The sequence below is a fragment of the Poeciliopsis prolifica genome, unplaced genomic scaffold (genome assembly GCF_027474105.1).
Source record: "Poeciliopsis prolifica strain line A6 unplaced genomic scaffold, Auburn_PproV2 SCAFFOLD006, whole genome shotgun sequence".
In the NCBI taxonomy this organism is placed as follows: Eukaryota; Metazoa; Chordata; class Actinopteri; order Cyprinodontiformes; family Poeciliidae; genus Poeciliopsis; species Poeciliopsis prolifica.
This window is the reverse complement of record NW_026562381.1, coordinates 18434766-18460904: the sequence shown is the minus strand read 5'-3', so window position 1 is coordinate 18460904 and position 26139 is coordinate 18434766. Positions and strand designations below refer to the sequence as shown.

Genomic DNA, 26139 nt, shown 5'->3' with positions numbered 1-26139 from the left:
GAATAACTATAGCATAACTATAGCATAACTATAGCATAACTATAGCATAACTATAGAATAACTATAGAATAACTATAGAATAACTATAGCATAACTATAGAATAACTATAGAATAACTATAGAATAACTATAGAATAACTATAGCATAACTATAGCATAACTATAAATAACTATAGCATAACTATAGAATAAACTATAGCATAACTATAGAATAACTATAGCATAATTATAGCATAACTATAGAATAACTATAGCATAACTATAGAATAACTATAGCATAACTATAGCATAACTATAGCATAACTATAGAATAACTATAGCATAACTATAGAATAACTATAGAATAACTATAGCATAACTATAGAATAACTATAGCATAACTATAGCATAACTATAGCATAACTATAGAATAACTATAGCATAACTATAGAATAACTATAGAATAACTATAGCATAACTATAGCATAACTATAGCATAACTATAGAATAACTATAGAATAACTATAGCATAACTATAGCATAACTATAGCATAACTATAGAATAACTATAGCATAACTATAGAATAACTATAGAATAACTATAGAATAACTATAGAATAACTATAGCATAACTATAGCATAACTATAGAATAACTATAGCATAACTATAGAATAACTATAGAATAACTATAGCATAACTATAGCATAACTATAGCATAACTATAGAATAACTATAGAATAACTATAGCATAACTATAGCATAACTATAGCATAACTATAGAATAACTATAGAATAACTATAGCGACCCTAGTGTCTTGCTATATTGAGCAACATTTCAGACGAACAAACTGGGATCAGCTCAAGCTTTTTAAAAGATCGATAATCAGCGATCGGCCAGAAAACTAATCGGTGCACCTCTAATTTCATTCCTAATATAGTTTGATATTCAGTGTCAACAACTTTAGTCAATTGTATAAAAATGTTTTTACTAGAAAAAGTTTCATAAAATATAAAATTTGAAGCTAAAACTGATTTTTAATAAAAAGCTTTTTTTTTAATATATAAATGCTGTGCATTAATAACCAGGCGGACACGCCCAGATCCCACTGCCAGCTGCAATGCATTATGGGCCTTGTAGTTTTGTCCCGCAGAATAAAAACTGGCAGAAACACAAGAGAAGAACAAACAGAACCAGACGGAAAAATCAGCCAGTAAATGAAACGGATGAGACGGTAAAGAGTCGATGTGGAGAAATGGAGTTCTGGTTCCAGAACCAGAGATGAAAAATCAATGGTTTTGTCATCTCTGGTTCTGTTCTGGTTCTGCTCTCTTCCTGCAGCTGCTCCGTCTCTGAAACCGGGTCTGGGTTCTTTCCATGTCAGCCGGCCCGTTTTAACCCAGAAAGCACAGCCAGTTCTTCCTAATAAAAGCTAACGATTTAATCGTCGCCTGCAGGGAAAGTCCCCACTTTGAGGCAGAAAACAGATTTACTGCCGCCCCGCCACCCGGAGCGGTTCGGTAACTCACAGGGTCTTGAGGCCGCTGAGGCCCCGGAACATGCGGCCCTGCAGCGCGGTGAGCTTGTTCCCGGTCAGCAGCAGCTCCAGGACGCCGGCGGCGCCGTCGAAGGCGCCCTCTCTCACATCCCTCAGCTTGTTGTTGCTCAGGTTTCTGGGGAAGAACCAGAACATCAGCAGAACATCTGCCTCTGATTGCAGCAATTAGTCACGTCCCTCCATCAACGTCTCTCATCGAGAAAGAAACGTCCTTTTCTTTCACGAGATAACACAGAAACCTGCAGACATCAAACACTCGAAACTGGAGGCAGGAGAGGGTGCAGTGATGAGCCGGGCCAGGCCGCGGGGAGGCCTGCTAGTGTTAGCGTCCGCTAGCTAACGTCTGCTAGCGTTAGCGTCTGCTAGCTAACATATGCTATAACGTTAGCTAACATCTGCTAGCTAACGTTAGCTAACGTATACTATAACGTTAGCTAACATCTGCTAGCTAACGTCTGCTAGCTAACGTTTGCTAATGTCTGCTAGCTAATGTGTGCTATAACGTTAGCAGACGTCTAATAACGTTAGCGGACGTCGCTAGCTAGCGGACTTTGTTAGCTAGTGACGTTCTATGAAAGCCACCGGCGGCCATGACAGCAGCTCAGAGCAGCTTTTGGCAGCTGGCTGTGATTCTGCTCATCAGAAAGGAGCGGAACATTCAGGGTAGGAAAAGAATAAAAAAGATGTCAGACAGATATGAAGTCAGCTGCATTAAAGCAAAGCAAACGCGAAGGAGGCAGAGGAGGAGAAGAATGGAGGAAAATGGAAATGAGAGCAAACCAATCTATATTGTCAGTGATGCTGCTGGATGGTTAGAAATTCCTCTCCAATAAATCAAACACTCGACTCTGCTCCATCTTTCTCCATCTTCTTCTGACACACACACTCTCTGCAGATAAGGACCGACTGCAAACCTGGACTGAAGATCCATTTTGTTTTTCCATTTATTATTTGATCCATTCGACCTTTATTTGAGCTTTTCTGCATCTCCTCCAACCAGCAGCTCTTCCTCCTCTTATGCTCCTTATCATTATGTTTTTATTATTATTTTACGTGTTTTGATCATGATTTCCGTTTTATTGCATAATAATGCTTCAAAATGTCACCTTCAGTTGTTTTAAAATGCTATAAATATCAAATATGACCTAAAGGAAATTTTATTTTGTAATTTAACATAATGAAATTGGGCCTCTGTCTCTTTAAAAACTCCTGGTCTTTCTGAAGCTCCGCCCCCAGGAAGTTGTCCCAACATGGCTTCTCTGTTAGCTCTTTGACGTTTTTACCAGGGTTCCTCTGAGCAGCAGCTCCTATAACGAGTTCCAACATTTGTTTGCTAATTGCTGCTGGCTAGTCTGGAGGAGCTGAGTGGGGGAGGAGCTCCACCTTGAAGGCGGGGCTAGGTCCTGCCAGGCGTTTTGCAGACTGAAGGATTTCTCAAACATGAAAGCTTCAAGTCAAATCTCCAGGTTTGTTTCTGATGATAAAAAAACTTTAGAACATAATGTAAACATGATACCGGCCCTTTAAGACAGTTTTCTCATTACATTTCTTTCCCTGGTCGTGTTGGTGTCACACGGTTCGTTCACCAGCTGACCTGACGCCACAGGACGACGGCTCCGCCCACATGGAGTGTGACGCCGACAGTTTTCTGTCTCATCAGCATGAAGGGAAGGAGGTCAGAGCGAGTCGGCCTGAAGAACCCACGTCAGGTTCCCTCAGCCGCTCAATGTTTCCTTCGAGTCGTAAAGCAGAGCTGAGCCCATTTTGATGCTTTCTGCTCTCCAGTAGCTGATAACTTTCATTGTATTTGTTAAATAACAAGGAACAATATGAAAGCTTAATGATGGTGTCTGCTTAAATATTCTCATTAGTCAGTTTGATGATCAGCAGAAAACAATAATCTGGGTTTTACAGGATTGACGCTGCTTGAATGATCAGGTTCTGGAAGATATTTGTTTTCTATTGATTATTATTTACTATTTCATTTTTTCAATCATTGCTCCTATGCATTTCTTTGCATGGTTGTGTCGGATGACCTCAGTAATTATGAAATGTTTTGAAATGTTTTGATCTGCGTTATTGCGCCAGGTTGTGGGTGGAGCCCTGTTGCCATGGTGGTGTATGGCTCATAAGGAAACTGTTTAGATTTGTAGCTGCAGTTCAGTTATTGATTTGGATGAATTCATTTTTGGTTTAATCGTAAAGCATATGTTGAAATTATGAATAAAATTACAGATATACTTCCATGTAGATGAACAGATATTTTCCAGAAACGAAATAAACTTTATTCCTCCCTCTGAAGTGGATTATTATTGGATCTTCCACACTGACAACGTTTTTCAGATTATTTTGCACCAAATCCATGTTTGTAAACACAAACCTGGAGAACTTTGGTTCCTCTAATTGGTCAGTTGCTGATAAACCCTCTGATTTGATTGGCTGGTCGTCTCATCAATTTAAAAAAAGGCCAAAGGGAAACTTATCCTCATTCAGGATGAAATAATTATTTTATTTTTGATTGATATGATGTGACAATGAGCTAAAAGGACACAGATTCACAAGTTTTAACATTTCAAGTCATAATAATCTGAAAAGTGTGGTGTGCATTTGTATTCATCTTCCTGTAACCTGCTTTGAACGGCTCATCCTAGTGAAGCTGTTGATCTGTTTCATAAAACAAACTGAGTCTCAGTGAAAACGCAGTTCAGATGAGAAGTGTGTTTGGAAATAAACGTACATTTTCTTGAGGTTGGGCAGCTTCCTGAACGTCCCAGCAGCTTCCAGGACAGAGATTTCATTATCGTTTAGCCGCCTGCAGAGAACAGGGCAGAGATGGAAGTTAGATTCATTTATTTTCTGTTTCACATGCAGCGAGGAAACACAGAGCTCTGAACCATGATGCAGCGGGAAACAAAGAACAATGAAGAAAAAAGGAGGAGGAGGAAGAACGATGAATCTTTTCTATGTAGTCATCAATAGCCGCATCGCCCTGAGCCCAGAGAAAACAGCTGGGCAGATAGCAAGCCAGACATCTGCTTTATTGAGGTCATTTGTACTAAAAAGGTGCTAAGAGGACCAACTGTGTGTGTGTTTGTGTGTGTGAGGGTGTGTGTGTGCGTGTCTGTGTGTGTGAGGGTGTGTGTGTTTGTGTGTGTGAGGGTGTGTGTTTGTGTGTGTGTAGGTGTGTGCGTGTTTGTGTGTGTGAGGATGTGTTTGTGTGTGTGAGGGTGTGTGCGTGTCTGTGTCTGTTCCTGTGTAGAGGACACGCCTCTTCCTGTCCGTTGTTCTTATAAAGTCCAGTTCGGTTGGTGAGGTGTGAACGCTAATTGACCTCTGACCTCTGCTCCTCCAAACCTCAGTCTGGGTTCGGTTGACGTGAACTCAGTTTGAATGTGACCGCCAAGTGGACTGAAGACCGCTCCAAAAGCAGGAAGTGGACTACAGTGCAGGGCATTCTGGGTAAATACAACCAGAGCTAACATGCTAGCCTAGCGCTAGCAGCAGAAATGGCTCCTGGTCTTCAGCCAAAGACTAAAGAGAAATCACTAAACTCTGACGCCTCCATCTTGTCTCATCTGGTGAAACAGGAAGTTGCTCTCAGCATCTTCAGAGGTTTTAGTGTCGTTTCCTTCAATGGTTCTAGGTGCAGCGCCCCCACAGGCCAGGAGGGGAACAGGCTGGTTTGACTCAGAACCATAGGAGCTGGAGGTGGAGCAGATGGTGGAGTTCTGGTTCCAGTAGAACCGGGTCGACCGGACCATCAGGTAGTAAGCAGCACAAAATGTCACAAGAAAAAAACAAAATAAAAGTAAATCCAAGTTAGACAGCATGATGCCATACTTAACAGTTAGGATGTCGCTTCTGGCTTATAGGTGTAGCCACGGTCATTTTGTCCATCAGACCTCAGAGCGTCTCCAGAAATGTCTACAAACTCTTTATGTTCTTATAGGAGAGCTCTATTCCTCCAGATGTAGCAGCACTATTAACATTTATTATCAGTTTCTATCAGTAGAAGAATATTCTACAGATATGACATCATGTCAGATCTGATGTCTGACATGATGTCAGATCGTAAGGCCGACGTCGAAAGCCTGACGTCTGCAGGCTTTCGATTGCAGACGTTTTTGGTTTCTTACAGGTCGGTGGTGTGTTCAGGGATGTGCGGAGGAATCCGAGTCAGTTTGAGGTTGGAGCAGTCCACCACGGTGCCTTCACAGCGACATCTCTCTGGACACACTAGATCCTGGAAACACTCCCCACTCAGCCGGCTGCGGTAGTCCTCCTGACCTGCAGGGGGCAAGTGACAGTGGAGGACACAGAAACAGAGAGAAGGAAGAGGGGAGAGACATTAAAACCAGCAAGAAGATGGAGAAAAACCCCCATCAAACTGAGGAGAAAGCTGTGGGTTCAAAATGTTAATACAAAACATTCAGAAACTTTAAAAAATAATTCATGTTTTACGGAGAAACATGAACATCCAGCAGACACACGACCTTCAACCCGGAGGAGTTCACCTCTGTTATTAAACAAGTCTGATTTAATGAGGAATGTGTTTGAGAGCAGCATGACCAGTGATAACAGGAAGTGGTACTGAACTAACAGGAAGTGATACTGTGCTAACAGGAAGTAGTACATTAATAAAAGGAAGTTGTGCTGTGCTAAGAGGAAGTGGTGCTATGCTTATAAGAAATGGTGCTGTGCTAAAAGGAAGTGGTGCTATGCTAATAAGAAATGGTGCTGTGCTAACAGGAAGTGCTACTGTATTAACAGAAAGTGGTACTGTGCTAATAGGAAGTGGTGCTGTGCTAAAAGGAAGTGATGCTATGCTAAAAGGAAGTGGTGCTATGCTAACAGGAAGTGGTACTGTATTAACAGGAAGTGGTACTGTGCTAACAGGGAGTGGTGCTGTACTAAAAGGAAGTGGTGCTATGCTAACAGGAAGTGGTACTGTACTAACAGGAAGTGGTACTATGCTAACAGGAAGTGGTACTGTGCTAACAGGAAGTGGTGCTATGCTAAGAGGAAGTGAAGGAGCAGAAAACAGAAAGCAGGAGTCAAACTGACAGCTGGTAGAAAAATGCAAAAAATATATTTAAAAATTTTTAAGGGGAAAAAAACACATTAAAATAAAAATCTCCACCTGCAATCAGCTCTGTAAAATTTTACCGGCAGTTTGCGCTGAAATTTGGAATATTTGATGTCAGATTATGATTGTGAAACAAAGATAAAGCAAAACGTTCTCACGGCGTCAGAGGAGTCAGAGCCAAACCCCTACAGGCTCCGAGGCGTGATTGGCCAGGAGAGGCATGTGGGCGTGTGCCGCGCGGTCCCTGGCGCTTGATGGAACCATGTGATGTCACAGTAGGCGGGGCCACATGGTTAGATCAAGCACAAGAGACAGCTGCAGAACCAATCAGAATGAAGGTCCACACAGGAGGAAGGCGGGGCGACAGAGAGCTGCGCCAGTCAGTCAGGGGAGAGCGGGCAGAGAAAGGTCAGGGGTCAAGAGGAGGAGGAGGCAGCGGCGGGAGGGGAGCACAGGAAGGAGAAGCGACAGACAGGAAGAGCTGAAGCAGAGGCCGCCGCCTCCAACAGGGCGTGGCAGGGGGCGGAGCTACACACGGCGTTTAGTGAGAACCACAGCAGTCGGGAATTTAAAACCTGGGAACAACAATGGGAACGTGACGGGGAACAACTCTCTGACAAGACATGAGTCGGACACAGATCTGAAACAGCGCCGCCCTGCTGGCAGGAGAACATGCAGCATCTCTTTAAGAGGCTGGAGGCGGAGGAAACGACAGAAATGATTTCATGTCTGAAAGTCTTCCTGTCAGACTTCCTGTCAATGCAACACATGGATCTCACAATAAAGAAGCAAAGCAGGTCATTTAGTGATAAAATGGATTTTTTCCCATCTGTCATCTCCAGCTCAGGCAGACTGGATGGAGAACATCAGCTTTTCATTATTTCTCATTTCTATTCAGGTCAGGACTTTGACTGGGCCGTTCTAACACCTGAATCTGCTCTGATCTAATCCAGACGTCTGTAGCCGTTAGCCTGCAGAGTCCAGCTAAGTAAACCTTTAGATCAGTGTTTCTCAACCTTTTTTGGGCCAGCGCCCCCTGTCCATTATTATCACGCCGCATGAAAGAAGATTATTTGTTATTAAATTCACTCTCACTATTGTTGATGTTTTGATTTTTATGGTTCATGTATTTATCATAAAAAATAATTTCCCAGAGAACAAAAAAGTCACATGAATAGAAATTAATTTTACAGGTGTCTCATAAAAATGCAATGAATGAACAAATAAAGTTAAAATGAGCAGCCAATCAGAGTGGAGAAATATTCTTGTTCTGAAACATTTTCTATTGTTAAATGTTGCACAAAATGACCAGATAAAAGTTGTTCAACCTGTTTAAACTTTGATCTATTTGCAAACAGACTGAACTCTGCAACATTAAAACATGGACAGTTTCATCAATCTTCTTCTCTTCAGTGGTTCTGTCAGGTTCTGCTGCTGCAGCTCCGTGCTGCCTTCAGGAGCATGGGACATCAGAGTATCATCCAAAGAATTTCACCCACATGGCATTAATGTGCAAACCAGAGTTTTCAGTGGAAAAACAAAAGATCCAGATCATTTTAATGCCACACAAACATGGGACAGAACCATGGATTATATCTTTAAATAGACCAGACTATTAGTTTATTGATTAATAGTTTTACTGGACAGAAATTATACAGAACAAAGCTGGTTCTTAAATCCAAATGAGTCAGACTGAAAGTCACTGAACAGCCTCATGACATTAACACTGGCATGAAAAATAATATGGAATGAATATATAAGATAAAATCTAATTAAAAGCATAATTGTCATTGTTTGTAAAATATATTTATTCTTAGTACTAGTCATTGTCTCAAACCTTGTATTCTTGCCATACAGTCCTCTGTGTTCATTATTGCTCGAAAGGTCTTGCCATACCAGTTTATTCCTCTGTCTTTAGTTTCTTAGTTTATTCTTTTATTTTGTTCTTCATTCGTTTCCATTTAGTTTTCTTGGATTTGTTTTATGCTCTCTTGGTTTATTGCTGTCTTCTTTAGTTTCTTTGCTGTTGGTGGTTTAATTTTATTGTTTGTATTGACCACCAGTCATCTTTCCTCATCATGTCGATCACCTGCTGCGCCGCCTCATCATCACCTGTTTCACCTGATTTGCCCTCATATTGATTTTTCACTGGATTCTCTGATCCTGATTCACATCGTTGCTCCGTTCTACATCCTGGTTTTCTGTTTCTGAGTCTTTTTTTCCCCTTTACCCCCTGCGGTGTGGGGCGGTCGAGGAGCGTATCGATGGAGAAAAGCAGACTGTCGTAAACCTTTTAGCGCCAGGATTCTGATGATTAAAATCAGAATCTGTGTTGCTACCATTTCATACCAGATCACCTACGGCGCCGATGTTAGCTCTAAAAAATGACCAGACAAGTGAATCACAGCGCCGTCATCAGCCGGTGTGACACTGAACTGATGCGGTGAAGCTACCAGTAGCAGGAGAAGCTAAACACTAAAGAGAAGGAGAGCTGCTGTCGATGCAGCTGCAGCCTGACATGTTTTAATGTTACACAATACAGTTTTAACAGTTTTTGCTCAAAGTCTAAACCAGTATTGTTGTGGATTTCAAGTGTAACGTTTACCTTGGAGCAAACGGCCCCCAAAGGAATCCCAGCGCCCCCTGCTGTCTTCTGGACGCCCCCCAGGGGGCGGTACCGCACCCGGGGGGGCGGTACCGCCCCGTTGAGAAACGCTACTTTAGAATAAAGATGTATTTTTTAAATATATATTTTTAAATCCTAATTTCTTCTAAATTTCTTTCCATCAGATGTTGATATTGATGATAAGATTTTGCAATATTGTCATTGTTAATGTCAAAATAGATGTTAAAAAGTTACATCTTCATTGGTGGAAATTAAATGCAATTATTTCTCAAAATACATCAGTCTAATTATTAAAAAATTGTTAGTTTTTCCATAATTTTTAGAGTCTCAGGTTTGCTGCAGCCTTCAACAGGTTTTCTGTAGTCTGATAAACAATCCCATTTGATCACCTGACTGTGTTTAACCATATTTTCAAATGTATTGATATTTATAGATGCTTTCTTTGAATAAACAGAAGAGAAAATAGTCAAATTAAAAATCAGATAACAAGAATAATTTTCTAATTCTGTCTAAACATCATTATAATAACAATGAGTTAACCTTCTTCTCGTGATAAGAAGAACTAAACGATAAAAGATTAATGATAAATATCTGGTCCTAGACGAAACCCAAATGAAACATGTCTGTGTCAGGAGGGATCCACAGGGAGGATGACCCCCGACCCCTGAAGAGCAGAGTGCGGCGCTCACCTGTGCACCTGAACTTCTTGCCTTTGACCTGGCTGATGCGTTTGTTGGCCAGCCGGCGCGGGTGGCTGCAGCGCGCGCCGCTGGTCTCGATGGGATTATCGAACAGGAAGTCAGCCAACCACTTCAGGTGACAGTCGCACATGAAGGGATTCTGGGCCAGGTGGCTGGAGACACACAGGATGATAACAACAATAATGATAACACTGCTGATTTGTGAACAACATTACTGTAAATATACTCCAAATATGGATTCAAAAATAAACCTTAAGGCATCTTGCAGGATGTTTTGCACATTTCCCATCATTTACTGTAATTTAAGAATTACACCATTGTTCAAGGTGGATGCCATTTTAGAATCCTTTCAGCCAATTATTGCCATAAAATGTTCCCCATTTTAATGACCTGAATAAACTTTATGTCACATCAAATATTTTCCAGTTTGGTCGTAATGTTCATAAAATGGTGATGTGATCAAATGAAGCAGAATCTCCCTATGAGTAGTATGGTATTATATCAATGTAATTTTAATAACACCAAGATTAGGGTAAAAGATAGATACCTGATTAAGATTCTGTTAATAGCAGGTAAGAAAGCGATCATGTGGGGGAAAGAGGACCCCCCGTGCCAAGAACAATGGACTGGAATAGTGGAAGAAATTTATATCGTAGAAAAACTAACACACAGATTGAGACTGCAACAAGAACAAATGGAAGAAAAATGGACAAAATGGAGTATATTCAGGACAACAGAGAGCGGCAAAAGTGGATAAAGGCCTATGAAACGAGAGACAATAAGGTAATAATGAGTACAAGCCCCCGAGCAACAGTTTTGGTTTCTTTTTATTTTTGGTAGAGGTGGATGTGATGTGTTCAAGTTCATTGTATATGTAAATAAATGTAAAAATTTTCAATAAAAAGTTAAATGTTATAAAAAAAATGAAGCAGAATCAGAAACTGAGGACTTTACTGCGAATCTCAGATCAGTCGTCAACTGGAAGAAGATGATACAATCGTCTTAATGGTTAGCATTAGCTTCTGCTAATGTTTTTATATGTTTAGCTTTAACTTCAACTAATGCTTTTCTGTTTAGTGGTAGCTTTAGCCTAGCTAAGATTCTTGTCTGGCAAATTGGCTACTAGTGAAGCTAATGTGGTTAGTTGTGGCCACGGATGGTATAAAATACAGCCAGTTTTAGTGCAGACATCTATTCTCCATTACAACCATGGTGGCCATTTTGTAAAATGTCCACCAGACCAACAAAATATGTATGATTTATGTGGTTTAAAACATGTAGGCTATGACTTGACACTAAACACATTCAACTAATTTACTGTTTCAGTGCAAAAATTACCTTTCCATGACAACCATGGTGGCCATCTTGGAAAATCTAAATATTATCACTAAGTACAATTTCTATAGGTCCAATAAAGTATGATTCGACACCAAAAGTATTTATCTGTGATAAATATTGGGAGCTTTTGTTCAAAAATACATTGTTTTGACAACCATGGCGGCCATCTTGAACTTACAGAGTCTTGATGGAGCGAAGCGGGTCGAAGAGGCCTTTACTGATGCTCTGCAGCTTGTTGTCATACAGAGACAGGAGGTTCAGGTTCTGCAGGTCCTGGAAGGCATTCACTCTCAAACAGTTGATCTTGTTGGCGTTCAGTAATCTGAAACACAAACAGTCAAGAAAAGAAGCAGAACATTATGACCACTGAAGGTCAGCTGTGGAGTCCAATATGGTGACAGGAGGTGCAGGAAGCTGTTAGGAGAGGATCAGTTTGATTTTAAAAAGTGCAATGTACTAAATGATGCAGCGTTGAAACATGAGCCTTGCATCGTTTTCTCTTCTCTTTATGTAACTTTATTTAGCATCATTTACTCTTGAATTTATTTAATATGATGAAAACATGACTTTCTTTTTAATCTTTTTTTTCTCCAAAGAGTTTTTGCGGCGCTAGTGGCTCCTATTTTTGACAGTAGGCAGACAGAAAAGAGGGTGATGAGGGAGGGAAAGACGTGGCAAAGGTCGCCGGGACCGGGAGTCGAACCCGCGATGTCCGTGTCAAGGACTGAGGCCTCCAAACGTGGGGCGTGCTGACCCCCTGCACCACCACAGCATGCAGAAAACAGGACTTTTGAAAATAAATCACCTTCTTTTTCAATTCATGTCAGGTTAAATAACCCAAATCACTGCTATTCATTTTTAACTGTGTAGTTTAAAAAACAAAACAAGCCGAGTATTTCATTGTTTGACTCGATCTCTGTTTTCTTACATCCTGATTTTCATTTGCATTTCCACCTTGCATCTCTCTCCTTCTCTGCTCCGGTGTTGTGAAGCTAAAATGCTAAAAATATTTCAGTTTCCTGAAGACTCACAGTAGCTGCAGGGAAGAAAGTCCATCAAATATTCCTTTTGGTAGCTCAGCGATCTTGTTGCCGTAAAGAACCCTGTGAGGGTCAAACAAAGACACAAACTCAGCATCATGTGAAACTCCTTTATTCAGCGACTTCCTGACTGCTTTTTTTGTCCTGCATGTTAGAACGCTTGACGAACTTACAGTGAAGTGAGCGACCGCAGTCCGCTGAAGGCGTCCGCCGCCACGTCGGAGATCTGGTTCTTGCTCAGGTCTCTGTGGACAGAATGAGAGTACGGAAAAAATCGCTAATGGGATTCAACTTGCCAGACAAACGATCAGAAACATGAAAAACGACTAATCAGGAGGAAAAACAGACAGCGACGAAAGGAAGAAGAGAGTCTTAAAATTTGAAGAGACAGCTGAGAAAACAGGTAGAAAGAGGAAAATCAACTGATCCATATGGATCATTATAATGTGTGTGTGTGTTTTTGTCTGGCTATGTGGTTTAACGTGCCTGATGATTTCAATAAATACTCACATTACCGGGACCAATGCCAATGTTGGCATAATTCATGGAGTGTATTTGAAATTTTTGGTATCTAAACAAAACTTTGTCTTGTGTGTATGTGTGCGTTTACTCACATTCTCTTCAGCTTCTTATAGGCTGTAAACGCTCCTGGCGGGACGCTTTTGATCAGGTTCTGCTCCAAACGGCTTCAGGAAGAAAAACATCAGTCAGAGAATCCCTGGTCGGCTTTACAGGGTGAACTTTCTTCGCATAAAAATAGCAAAACAACAGATATTTGTTTCTGTATTACCGTAAGCAAGGAATATGTTTCAAAAATTTAAAATGTTTATTTTTGTTTTATTGATTGAGAAATAAAAGTTTTGTTTTTGAAATAAATCTTTTTCGATTTTTTTTTTGTTTGCTTGTGAAAATATTGAATCAAATCTTCAATTTAGCACAACGTGAACATAGCAACAGTCTTTTCCAGCGTCCAATCAGATCGGTTTGAAGCAGAAATCAACTGAGAGAAGCAGCTTCCATGGCTACTGTAAGCAGATGAAGCTGTGTGGCATATTTACAGACGTACCAGAAACACATCAATACAAAGGTTCCCAGTTGTTTTCTTTGTATGAAAAATAAATGTAGTTAGTTGAGTTACTTTCAGTTGGTCAAACTGGGGATGACAGAACTCTGCAGGTTCACCTGGTCTTCACAGCAACCATTAAACTTTCCTACCATCACAAACAAATTCTCCTGGGACTTCAACTAGACCAGCACAAATAAACAACAATGGCAAATGCTGCAATGGTTCTGTTCCATAATAATTATTAGAACATTTTTTCAATTTTATTAGTTTTAGCTGAAGTCAAACTACCAACCACACTAAAAGTTCAGCTCAGCTAGGTTTTCAACATTTCATTGAAGATTTAGCTTTAAATTTCTACATTTTAATTTCAATAAATCTCTGAATGTTATCAGAGAGGAACCAGCTTCACTGCTATCATGAACAAAAAAATCATAAAATTTACTCCCGAACATCAAGAGACGAGGATTAAAGGATGTGAAGGTGGGGGAAGAGAAGAGAGGATGGAGGGAAAAAAGGACAGCAAAGGAGAAATTAGAGGAGAGAAAGTGAAGGATGTGGTGAGGTCCCAAGGCCGGCCAGAGGGTCGGCTGTCAGGATGATGAATGGAAACTAATCCAGCCCTCCTCTTCCTCCCCTTCTTCCTCTTCTCTTCACATCCTCCTCCGTCCCTCCTTTTCTCCCTTTATCCATCCATCCATATCTGCCTCCTTTCTATCAGTAATGAAGATAAATTTGAAACTCTGATCTGATTAGAATGAAAAACTAAACATCTTCCTGGATCTGGTTCTGGTTCTGAACTCATTCATATGCCGTTAGTAAACCTGATTTCCATCCAGACTTGAAGGCAACCTTCAAGTCTGGTTCTGACAGAACCAATCAGAACCAAGCCAACCTGAGGAGCCGACTCCTTGCTGAAGGAGAGGCTGAAACGTCTTCAAGGTTTAAAGCAAAATAACCTCAAAACCTCAGAACAAATGAAACAGGAAGTGGGTCACACCTTGATGAAAGCAGAAGCTGATGGAAGCAAGCAATGGCGGCAAATTTAGAGGATGAACACAGAGATTATTGAAGAACTGCCGATACATCAAACTGTTAAACTCTGCTTCTGTCTGTGGCAACAACATTTATCACAACTGCTCCAAACAGAGAGCATGGCCCTGTGAAACGCCTCCGAACACTGCAACATGCTGCAAACAATCCAGAGGGTGGAGCTCTGTGAAATGCCACAAGATGCAGCAAAAAGCTACAAAACACTCCAACCGCTCTAAACAGAGAAACTGTGAAACACCACAAAACACTACAAAATGCTACAAATGCTGCAAAAGAGTAAATTGTAGCAAAACACCATGAAGTGCTGCAAAATGTGGAAAAATGCAGCAAAATGCCACAAAAAAGTTATTCTTTTAACCTAGAATACATCCAAAATGATCACAATAAGTCAAATGACACAAAATAATTTCCAGGCATTTATAATTAGTACCAATAGAAATAAGTTTGTTTTACAAAGAGTATTTTATGTAAAGAAATGTCTGCTAAGTGAGAAAAAATACATTTATGCAGTTGTTTTATATCAATGATCACATTAGGAGTTGTGAAAAGAACTCTGGTAGAAATGTCCTGCAAAGTTTCTCCTTCAGTCACAGAGCAATCAAGCAGCTATCCTCTGCAAACAGGTCGGGGACGCCGGTCGATACGGATATCAAACATGTCCCCTGGTGGAGTGTGTGTGTGTGTGTGTGTGTGTGTGTGTGTGTGTGTGTGTGTGTGTGTGTGTGTGTGTGTGTGTGTGTAACATCAGAATTTCAGGCTTGTATTGATGCATTTGAGACGTTTTTCTTCTATCGTAGTAGTAGCTGTGGGCAACATGGACTTAAAATTTTCATCATGACATTTTTGTGTTAATATTGTGACAATAAAAATGACAATAATAACTATTTAAGACTTCCTTTTTTTTTTTTTTTTTAGAAAACTGTGTTGCTGTAACAAAAATGACAAATGTGCAAAAATTTTTGTCGATATTCCACTAATATCAAACAACAAAATTTCTCACGTGAAAAGTTTGGTTACACAATAAATCATTAAAATTTACACAATGCCTAATCACCACCAACTACTTCCTGTTATTGTCTTTGACGTGGTTTACACCAGTAGCAACATCCTGTATTTGATCATGTGACTCATGATGTGAAAAAAGTGTTTCTGTTGCAGTAAAAATTAAACCAACTTTGATATGCTCAACTAACCACGTCACCCTAGCACCAATAGCTAACCAAAATGTTACCTTTACTCACCCCTATTTCAAACAAAAATCTTAGCTACACTAACGCTAAACTACTGAACACATAGATAAATTAGCAGAAGCTAACACTAACCCAATAAACCAGAGCGAAAACCCAATCAGCTGCAGGGAAAGTGAAGTGAACCCAGGCTAGCTTACATTTCCACAATGCCCTCTGGGAGGTTGGCTGGGATCTCCGTCAGGCCTTTCCGCCGGCAGTCCACGATGTTGTTGTTGCAGCTGCAGCTGGGGGGGCAGACTGCGACTTGAGGTGCACACGCCCTCGGCTCTGTCTGCGCCGGACCTGCAAAAAGCAACGAATAGCCAGTTTCTGCTTCTGTTCCTCATATTTTCAGAAACAGTTATTTGGCACTCAAAGCCAGAAACAAAAAGACTTTTTTGCAGCCTGCAGCGGCGTTTCTACTTCCTGCTGCAACTGAAGTTTTATCCATAATTTCTAATATTTCAGGATATTTCTTTACTACTGGGTCCGTCTCCTTAGAATGAACTTTAATCTCTGGCAGTGGCTGCTGTGTTGTTTTTGAGGCATAAAAAACCTTTTGGGAAAACACGCAATCTCTTTGATTTGAAGAAGGAAGAAACTGAATCTTAATGCTGCTTATTATTTTGCCAAAATATGCACAGAAAATATAAGTGGATATGAGCAAGAAGAGAACGGAGAAAAAGGAAGCAGCTCACATGGAAACAGAATAAAAGGAATAGGCGATAAATACTGAGGAGCTGTGGAGAGTCTTTCATGACATGAAGAAAAACAGATGAGGAGGAATGACGAGATTTTAAATCAATATTTTTCAACGTTCATGTGTTATATTCATGTTTCAATGATAAGCAGTCCTCCCTCTCCAGGTGGCAGCAGAGCTCAAACTAATCAACAGTAACGAACTGACTCGGGCACACCAGGATTTTCAGTGCTGACGGAGAGGTGGTGAAATAAAAAATGGTGGAGGCTTTCTGATTTAACGTTGCTGTGGCCTTAATTTCTGTAACTTTTTCTGAATATGTTTGATTGGTTTCCCCTACATGCCTCCAAAATTCCTCATAACCGTGTGTTATGAGGCTTTCATCTGGAAGCCTCATAACACACGGTTTGTTTGAACGAAAACTAAAGAATTAAATGTTTCTGCCGACTCACCGTTACAGATGAAGTCCTTCTTCTGGACGTCGGGGACGTTGAGGCCCCTCATGTGAGCCGGAGACATGCACTGCGTGAAGGGGGCCAAGCCCCGCCGCGCCCTCAGCCAATCAGAGAGCCAGGCCAGGTGGCAGTCACAGTGGAGGCTGTTGGAGTGCAGACGGCTGCGAAGAAGACGAGGAAGGCGAGAGAGACCGTTAATCTGGACTGGACTAGTAATCTCAATCTGGAGAAATGGAAAAGCTGGGAATGAAAACAGGAAATAATGTGGAAGAATACTAGTTTTCTCTGCTTTTTAAAACAAATTTTACTTTGATTTATGCACAAACATGACTTAAAATTTAGGAAAATATAAAAAATGTCTCTGTTTTATAATTGAACACTGAGCTGCTGTGTGAAGTTTATCTGAACCAGAAAAACAGCTGAGATTTTAAAAAGATTTATTTTACTCCAAAAGCTCACACTGAGAATTCATAAACTCTAATCATGATGATAAATATCGCTCCAGACGTGAGAAAACAAGTTACAGAAATGTTCCAAACTGTAAGTAATGTAAAATACACAAGGCTACAGGTATTTATATAATTAACACGTTGCTGCAGAAAGCATCAGGTGCAGCACAGAGACGAAGAGCAGCAGAAGGAGGAAGAGGAAGAGGAGGAAAAGCAGAATGTGTTGTCAGCGTTTTGTGAGCCAGCCTCTCTTGGCCTATAATAAAGCAGAGGACAAATCCTGTTAAGGAGCAAGAAGCTCGCATTGAAGCTAGCAGCAGGCGGCAGATTTAATACCGCGCCCCATTATAAATCCAGGTTATAGTCACGGCACCGCCTGGAGAAAGCCATGTCCCGGCCCGCCCCCCTACCGAGCCCTAATTACTGACAAGGAGGATTAAAATGACGAAGAACGGATCTGCTTCTGACCGCAGGACGCTTTAACGAGTCCGGATACGGGCTGTCGTAGGTGACACACACACACACAGTCACACACACTCCTTACCTTCATCCTAACCGTAACCAAAACTCAATTCACACCTTAGTCCTAAATCTGACCCCTAGCCCCAAAACAGCGTCCCCAAGCCTGGTCCTCTGGGGACCAGGCTTCGGTCCCACAAGGAGCAGCAGGTCCCCACAGTGTAGCAACTGTGTGTCAGGAAAATGGTCCTCGTAAGGTACTACAAACAAACACGCGCGCACACACACACACACACACACACACACACACACACACACACACACACACACACACACACACACACACACACACACACACACACACACACACACACACACACACACACAGTTGTTTGTTCCTCAAACAGACATCCAGGCAAAACTGATATGTGGTTTAGAAAAAATTAAGTAAAATTCTGAAATAAAAATTTGAAAAGTGTGGTGTGCACATGTATTCAGTGACACCCAAAATAAAATACAGTAGATCAAACCAGGTTTTACAATCTGAAGAGTTTTTGAGCTGTCAGGACAGTCAAATAAATCTCATTTAGAAAAAAAAAGTGTGTGTATGTATGCGTGTGTGTGTGTGTGTGTGTGTGTGTGTGTGTGTGTGTGTGTGTGTGATACTCACAGCGTCCGCAGCTTGGGCATGTGGTTGAAGCTGGACAACGGGATAAGGGTGATGTTGTTGTTGTTGAGGGTGCTGCAGGACAGAGAAGACAGGACAGTGAATAATCACTTGATTTTTATTTTTGATATCTTTAAAACTGTTTGGTTTATTTCATTGAAATAAACAGAACAAGTTTTATTTTATTCAAACTCTTAAGTTTGTTTAACTCCATCAGGTTCAGATTCTGATCCACCAATCAGTTCGGTGGAACTTTATAATTCAATTTATAAAGAAAAATAAAAACAAGGAGTTGACCAATTGTCGTAGAGTAAACTGCTAAAGAGAGGCAAAAACATTAGACATAAATCAGTAAAGATGTTGCATGCAATAAACAAGAATTATTTTCATTTTCAGAGCTGCCATGTTAGATTAAACCAGCATGAACAATGGAAGACAGACTGGAAACTGAAACCGCTGCTGTATGAGGCAAAATGGAAAATACTGCAATAATATTTAGATTTAAATGTTTGGAGGAGTGAACATGTTTATCTCAGAAAGATTTCAGCCACAACTTCACCTCTTCAATGCGGCTTGTAATATTTTGTACCAGAACTCAGAAATCTGCATGTCATCTGCAAAATATTGTACTCAGGCGAGATTCAACCCAAAAGAAGCAAGAAAAACATTTTGAAAACCTGGCCCAATAAAGCATTCCTAAGGACAGCAAGGCTTGTCACAGGCGAAGTTAGATTTCCCAACTTTCCAGGGTTTTCAGATTGTGGGATGAAACTGGAGTAACCGGGAGCCAGAGCTGGTGAGGAGTTAAACCCACAACTTTCTGGCTGTCAGACAAAAACATCTGAAAATCTGAAATACATTTTCCTGTTTCTCCAAAGTTCGCAGGACGTAGAGAACTGAAGGATCCAGTGTCACAGTTCTGCTGCAGAATTTCTGTTTAAAAAGTTCCTGACTTTCCGTCATGTTTCGGTGTTTGGGTCCAAAAACATGAACATGAATTAATTTAATCTGTTTTTCTGCCGGGCGCGATCTGCAGCGTCTCAGTCGTCATATCGACCCGGACAGGAATGAACAACACTGCCGTCTGTCATTACCGCATGCACGCACACACACCCACACCCAGCACAGTGTGTGCTGGAGAAACACTACCCTTATTGATTTCCTGTAGTTTTCATGCAAAGACGTGGAGAAGATAATTCCCCCTGGGATGATACTGACAGACTGGAACAAGCTGCTGGCACACTAACATGCTAACATGTCTTTTATAAAGCAAACATGAATAAATATAGAAAGTACACTAACATGTTAAATTAGAACAATTTAAATGAATCTGTTAATAAAATCTAGTTCAATGTTTTGCAGTTCAAAAACGGAAAATGAAATATTGTTAATTGAGAAATGTCTAATTTTCCCCAATATTTTAGTTTTACTCATAAAAAAAAGAAATGTTTCAATTTAGCTAAAAAACGAGAGCAAAAATAATCAACAAAAGAAAAAGGCCTTTCTTTGCTGACCACAGGGTTTAATGTCAAGTTTATTTCTGAATATTTTCATTTGTTTTGTTCCACCAGGTTTATTAAACACTGGAAACATAAAACTAAATAAAAAATGAGCCCCAGACTCGTTAATTTACTTGCTTCCAGACTCTTTTGAATCTCTTCAAGCAAGTAAACAACAACAACCTGCTGCAGCTGCAGCGGCAGCTCGGGTCGCCTTTCTGCTTCTGATAAACTTTCAAGGATCACTGGACAGAAAACAGAACTGGTTCCCTTTACATGTCAGCTGCAACCAGTTCAGTTACAGGTAAGAACCAGTTCATTGAGAGCTGGGAACCGGTTCTCCCAGGGGAACGGACCGGGTCGGACCCAGGGTTAGCTGAGCCGCCGTGTTTCCAGCCAGTCACGATCTGCCTGTTTTTGCTCCGTCTCTTTCTGTCGTCCCGCAGGCCGGCCTTGGTGAGCAGATCCAGTTTCACACATGAGCAGCCGCTCTGGTCAGAGCTGATTCCACACCATATATAATTTAATTGTGGAATAACAATAATTTCCCTCTGTAATTTTGCTGTCAGTTATTGTGGCGGTGCGGCCCCCCGGCAGGCGGCTCCGGCCAGGGTAAACATGGAAAACCATGCGCCCATCCAGAGCGGACCTCCAGGTTCCGGACGTTTCTTATTTTACTCGCTTCCACACTCATTTGAAACTTTTCTAGTTTGTTTCAGGCTGTGAGAGAACAGGTGAGCATTTCAGCGTCTTACAGGAAGTTTAGATTTCATTTGTTCATGAGAAAACTTCACAAGGGAAACTTTTAACCACCAGAGTTTCTTATTATATTAACGACAAATAAAACGTATCTTGTTATGACAAGAAACTTTGTTTTGACGACATAAAATGTGTGTTGTTATGAAATACTTTCTCTCTATAACGATGCAAAACTCAGGAAAACAAGAAAGATAGTCATCATAAGAAACTTATGAGGAGTAATTTTCTCATAATTTGAGAAAGTTACTCCTCACAATGAGAAAAGAAGAAACGTTGTGGTTAATTTAAACGAGATGATTTATCTGGTTACATGAAGTCATTTGCGTTGCTTTAGCAGAACGTGTTGCCCTGATTGATGAATGAAAGGCGTCTGATTGGATGGCCAACCTGCTCATTAAGACCGTCTGCTGGACACAGGGTGCTGCACTGGATTTTACTTATAAACATCTTTATGAATAAAATTATTTTCCTTCCTCATTATTTTCATAAAGTGAAAGGAGGTCAGAGGGCGTGAATACTTCAGTGCTTCCTGTAGAACCAGTTGTATTAAACCACTTGGATTAAACCAGTCGGATTAAACCAGTCAAATTCAACCAGTTGGATTAAACCAGTCAAATTCAACCAGTCAAATTCAACCAGTGGGATTAAACCAGTTGGATTAAACCAGTCAAATTCAACCAGTGGGATTAAACCAGTTGGATTAAACCAGTCAAATTAAACCAGTTGGATTAAACCAGTCGGATTAAACCAGTCAAATTCAACCAGTTGGATTAAACCAGTCAAATTAAACCAGTCAAATTAAACCAGTTGGATTAAACCAGTCAAATTCAACCAGTTGGATTAAACCAGTCAAATTAAACCAGTTGGATTAAACCAGTCGGATTAAACCAGTCAAATTAAACCAGTTGGATTAAACCAGTCAAATTCAACCAGTGGGATTAAACCAGTGGGATTAAACCAGTTGGATTAAACCAGTGGGATTAAACCAGTTGGATTAAACCAGTCAAATTCAACCAGTGGGATTAAACCAGTGGGATTAAACCAGTTGGATTAAACCAGTCAAATTCAACCAGTGGGATTAAACCAGTGGGATTAAACCAGTGGGATTAAACCAGTTGGATTAAACCAGTCAAATTCAACCAGTGGGATTAAACCAGTGGGATTAAACCAGTTGGATTAAACCAGTTGGATTAAACCAGTGGGATTAAACCAGTTGGATTAAAGTCTCTGGTTTATCAATAATCCAGAACTAAATGGCTTATTTGTCGCTTTTTCCTTTTAATTTGTCTGAAAACTGCAGTGACCTCTGCAGCGATGGAGCAGTGTGTGATCCCTGACGCGCGCGTGTGTGTGTGTGTGTGTGTGCGTGTGTGTGTGTGTGTGTGCGTGTGTGTGTGTGTGTGTGTGTGTGTGCGTGTGCGTGTGTGTGCATGTTTCCACGGAGAGCTGCTCGTTTTCTCTGCAGTCTTGACTCAGCATGAACATGTGTGCTGGTTTCTGAAGCTGCATGGGATGCGGAGAAAACCCTGTTGCAGCAAAACAGGCTCTGCGGTTAGTGAAGGAGGAGACGCCTTCACTGAGACACAGAGCGATGCGATCAGGTGTGTCTTTGTGCAGCCTCCACCCAGAGATCAACGCCTCGCTCGTCAATCTGGTGGAATCACCGGAACAGGTTGCGAGTCCAAATCCTGCGTCTTCCTCCGATCTGAGGCTAAACCAGCCCGAGGACACAGACATCACAGGGTGATGGGAGGATTAACTCTGAAGCATTCTGGGTAATTTATGCTCCACCATCAGCACCAGAATCTAAACACTAACAGCAGGGGAGTCCAAAGTGTGGTGCTGGGGCCATTTGTGACCCACTAAAGGAGCTTTGTGTGGCCCCTCTCATTTTTATAAACTAAAAATTATTCTTTGACTAACAAGTTGAGAAACTGAACAATTTCTAGACCTTTTTAATTCAAATATTACTTGTTAATTTGTGTCTGTTTTAGCTAGCTGTTTGCTATAAAGTGTTGATTGCTAGCAGTGAATATGTGAACAGACAAACATTGGAGTTTTGTTTTTGAGCCTTAACCAAGAGGGAACGTTCCTATCTGGTCCTCGGTGGCTTTTATCCGACCCTGGAGGAACCCACACATTCACAGGGAGAACGCGCCACATCATCCCTATCGAATGATGAACATGAGTTCATCATCCATCCCTATCGAATGATGAACATCAGTTCATCATCCATCCCTATCGAATGATGAACATCAGTTCATCATCCATCCCTATCGAATGATGAACATCAGTTCATCATCCATCCCTATCGAATGATGAACATCAGTTCATCATTCGATAGGGATGGGGGTTGTAGTTGCCATGGTTACGCATCATAACAACTAAGGTAAAGTAAAAAAGTGGGAATAAAAAATCCTTCTTGCTGCTCAGCATCCAGAACCAGAGAAAAAAAGAATCCAAATGGGTCAATCACAGGCAGCAGTTCCAACATGCTGCCACTAGGGGGCGCCGTTCTGGAGAAACGCCACAGAGGCGTTGGCGGAATCTAAGATTTCAGCTTGTAGTCTGGTGTCACCTTTGACCCCTCGACCTTTACTCTTGGTTGACATGAAAAGCTGCGCGGACGGCGGTGGCGGACGGACGGACGGACGGCGGTGGCGGACGGACGGACGGACGGGCGGACGGACGGACGGCGGTGGCGGACGGATGGACGGACGGCGGTGGCGGACGGACGTCGGTGGCGGACGGACGGACGGCGGTGGCGGGTGGACGGCGGTGGCGGACGGACGGACGGCGGTGGCGGGTGGACGGACAGACGGACGGACGGACGGGCGGACGGCGGTGGCGGACGGACGGATGGACGGACGGCGGTGGCGGACGGACGGACTGACGGATGGACGGACGGCAGTGGCGGACGGACGGACAGACGGGCGGGCGGACGGCGGTGGCGGACTGACGGACGGCGGTGGCGTTCTTCAGGTGGAAATCTAAAAGGTTTCAGCAGTTAAATCGTCTCAAATATAAACTTTCCCACGAGGTTTAATGCCTCCTTCACGGCGGCTCTGTCTCAAAGCTGCACTCCGCTTTGATTGATGCCAAGAAGTGTGTGTGTGTGGCTGTGTGTGTGTGTGGCAGCGTGTGTGAAGGATCTGGTTTAATATATGCTCAAGTGTTTGAACAACCAAAGTCAGGCAATTTGCTCCACTCATCTCTGTGAAAATTGACATTTGCAGAGTGTTGCCGTTGGAAACTGGCCTGGGAAAACTCAACTGTTTACAATCAGAGCAAAAAACAAGTTTTTGGGGAAAATAAACTTTCAGCATGAAGACAGTTACAGATCCAGGTTATGACAAACAAGAGGGGTTAAGTAAACTAGATCTATAGCTCTAGAGCTGGAGCTACAGATGGTTATTATACAAAATATACAGGAAAGCTTCAGCTTCTGTAAAGCAGTGAAGGAAAAATGTGCTTGACGAATTGAAACATTATTTCTTTACCAGTTTTATCTTGTTTTGTTGTTTCTTGACTTTGAAATGTTAAAACCAACAGAAAACAGGAAAATAAAAACACCTGAGATGAAGTTGGATCTGCTAACTTTATGTTGAAATGTCTTAAAAATAAAGCAAAGAGTTGATGCTGCTTGGATAACCTTCCTTCATTTCTCCTATTAAAGTAACTTTATTAATTATTCATGTTCCAATGAGAGTTGGAGCGCCGGGGTGGAGAACCCAGAGAGCAGCGCCTGGAGAGTGAGCACCTCGACCTGAGCTCTTCCTGATGAAAACCAAAATATTCTACTGTGATAAATCATCTGGAGAGTTTTGGAAAGCAGAAAGAAACATTTATTCTCCGTCCTTCTGTTTCCTCCATCCCGGTTAAATCACCTCCCCTCTGGAGTTGTTTGTGTTTCTTTATCTTCCTCCAAAAAACCAACAAACTCTAAAATGAATCCAATATCTTCTGTTCTTCCTTTAGAGACAATAAAGGCAGGAAACTGCCAAGGGGCATTTCAGGGTCAGCCTCTTTTTCCTTTCTGCACCACATTCAGCCAAACCCTCAACTTTCCATCAACCAATCAGGGGCCTCCCTGATGATGATGATGATGATGGCAGGAAACTGTCAGGTCAAAGTTTAAAATATCCAGATAAAAAAAGGGCTGGATTAAAAAACCATTTGGATTAATTCATTATGTAGATTTTAATGTGTGAAAAGTCCAAAACTGGAAACCTTTAGGTTACGTTTCTGGTTCAGCCGTTAATCTGACGTGCAAGCAACATCCGCTAACAGGACGAGGCGGCTTCTCCCGGCCAACTGAAGTTAATTTCTGCTTCTAAACGATCTGATTGGACACTTGAAAGATTACTGTGGTGATCAAGTTGAGAGGGTAACAGATCGAAAGCAATAAATATGTTTGTTATGGAACTCGTGTGTGTACTTATTCAATAATTCAGCAGAAAAAATAGTTTTCTAAATTAAACTAAAATCTACATTTAGAGTTAAAAGTTGATTAAATTTGATAATGAAACAAAATAAAATAATTTACAAAAGTTAACGTCTGAGTTTGAAATGCAAAAAAAACTACAGATACAGTTAAAATAGAATTCAGCTAAAAACAAAACGATTAATTAGGTTTAAAGCATCAATAACCTGTTCTGCTGACAGAACAGCATAAAATCCCTGATTTTCCTGCCTCTCTATTTCTGTCCTGTGTCGCTGTCTTTCCTCGAGGCGCAGGGTCGGATGCTTCTGTTCGGCCCGCTGGCTCAAAGGGAAGCCAAGCGGTCCTGGCTCACTGGTCTTGCTCTGACTCCCACTCATTTTTGTTGACCTTTTGCAGAAGTCGTCAGGCTCTTCAGACAGCGGCCTGATCCACCATGATGGACATCAAACCTCCTGCAAACCAAGTCAGATTTTGTCTAATCATGCTGTTTACCTGATTCCTCAGTAAAAATGGACAAAAAGGAAGCAAACCCAACTTGTGATTTTATCGTAAACCTTTTGACGGCGATGGATAGCGACCATTAATCGTAAAAACTGGCAGCCCTCGGTGTATTTGAGAATTTGCAGCAAATGCTTTTTACAAGGTACAAAGATTAATGTTCATATACTTTATAGGTAAGCAAGATTAGTACAATGTAGTAAAATATTGAATTATGGAAGAGGTGTGCATCTAATTATTAGTAATCATGGCGAAAACTTGTTGCTGCCTCTTGACCAGAACTCCTTTGAAGAGTTTTCTAATCTGAATGGGTTAAAAAAAAAAGGATAAAAAAAATCCACCATCATGGAGTCAAAGAAACTGGTAACTTTTCAGTCTGTGTCGGTGTGATGCAGACTTACTGCTTCAAGTCATGTTGCATGAACAAAGAAAATGTCAGTAATTTGATCAAATCAGTAAACTTCGGTTTCGAAGCCAGCTAGTACCAGTTGGAAGTTGCAAAAAGTTGCGTAGATGCTTGCTAATGCCAGCTTATTA

General features: G+C 41.3%; 1 protein-coding gene across 1 annotated transcript in view; it reads right to left on the bottom strand.

Annotated features, from left to right (window-relative positions):
* Positions 1–26139, bottom strand: part of LOC129360397 (slit homolog 3 protein-like) — a 189794-nt gene that overhangs the window by 34842 nt on the left and 128813 nt on the right. Inside the window, 11 exon segments of the mRNA XM_055030585.1 lie at positions 1508–1651; positions 4274–4348; positions 5673–5823; positions 9938–10101; positions 11466–11609; positions 12319–12390; positions 12501–12572; positions 12942–13013; positions 15831–15975; positions 16825–16988; positions 18406–18477. Coding sequence (XP_054886560.1) covers positions 1508–1651; positions 4274–4348; positions 5673–5823; positions 9938–10101; positions 11466–11609; positions 12319–12390; positions 12501–12572; positions 12942–13013; positions 15831–15975; positions 16825–16988; positions 18406–18477 — 1275 coding nt within the window.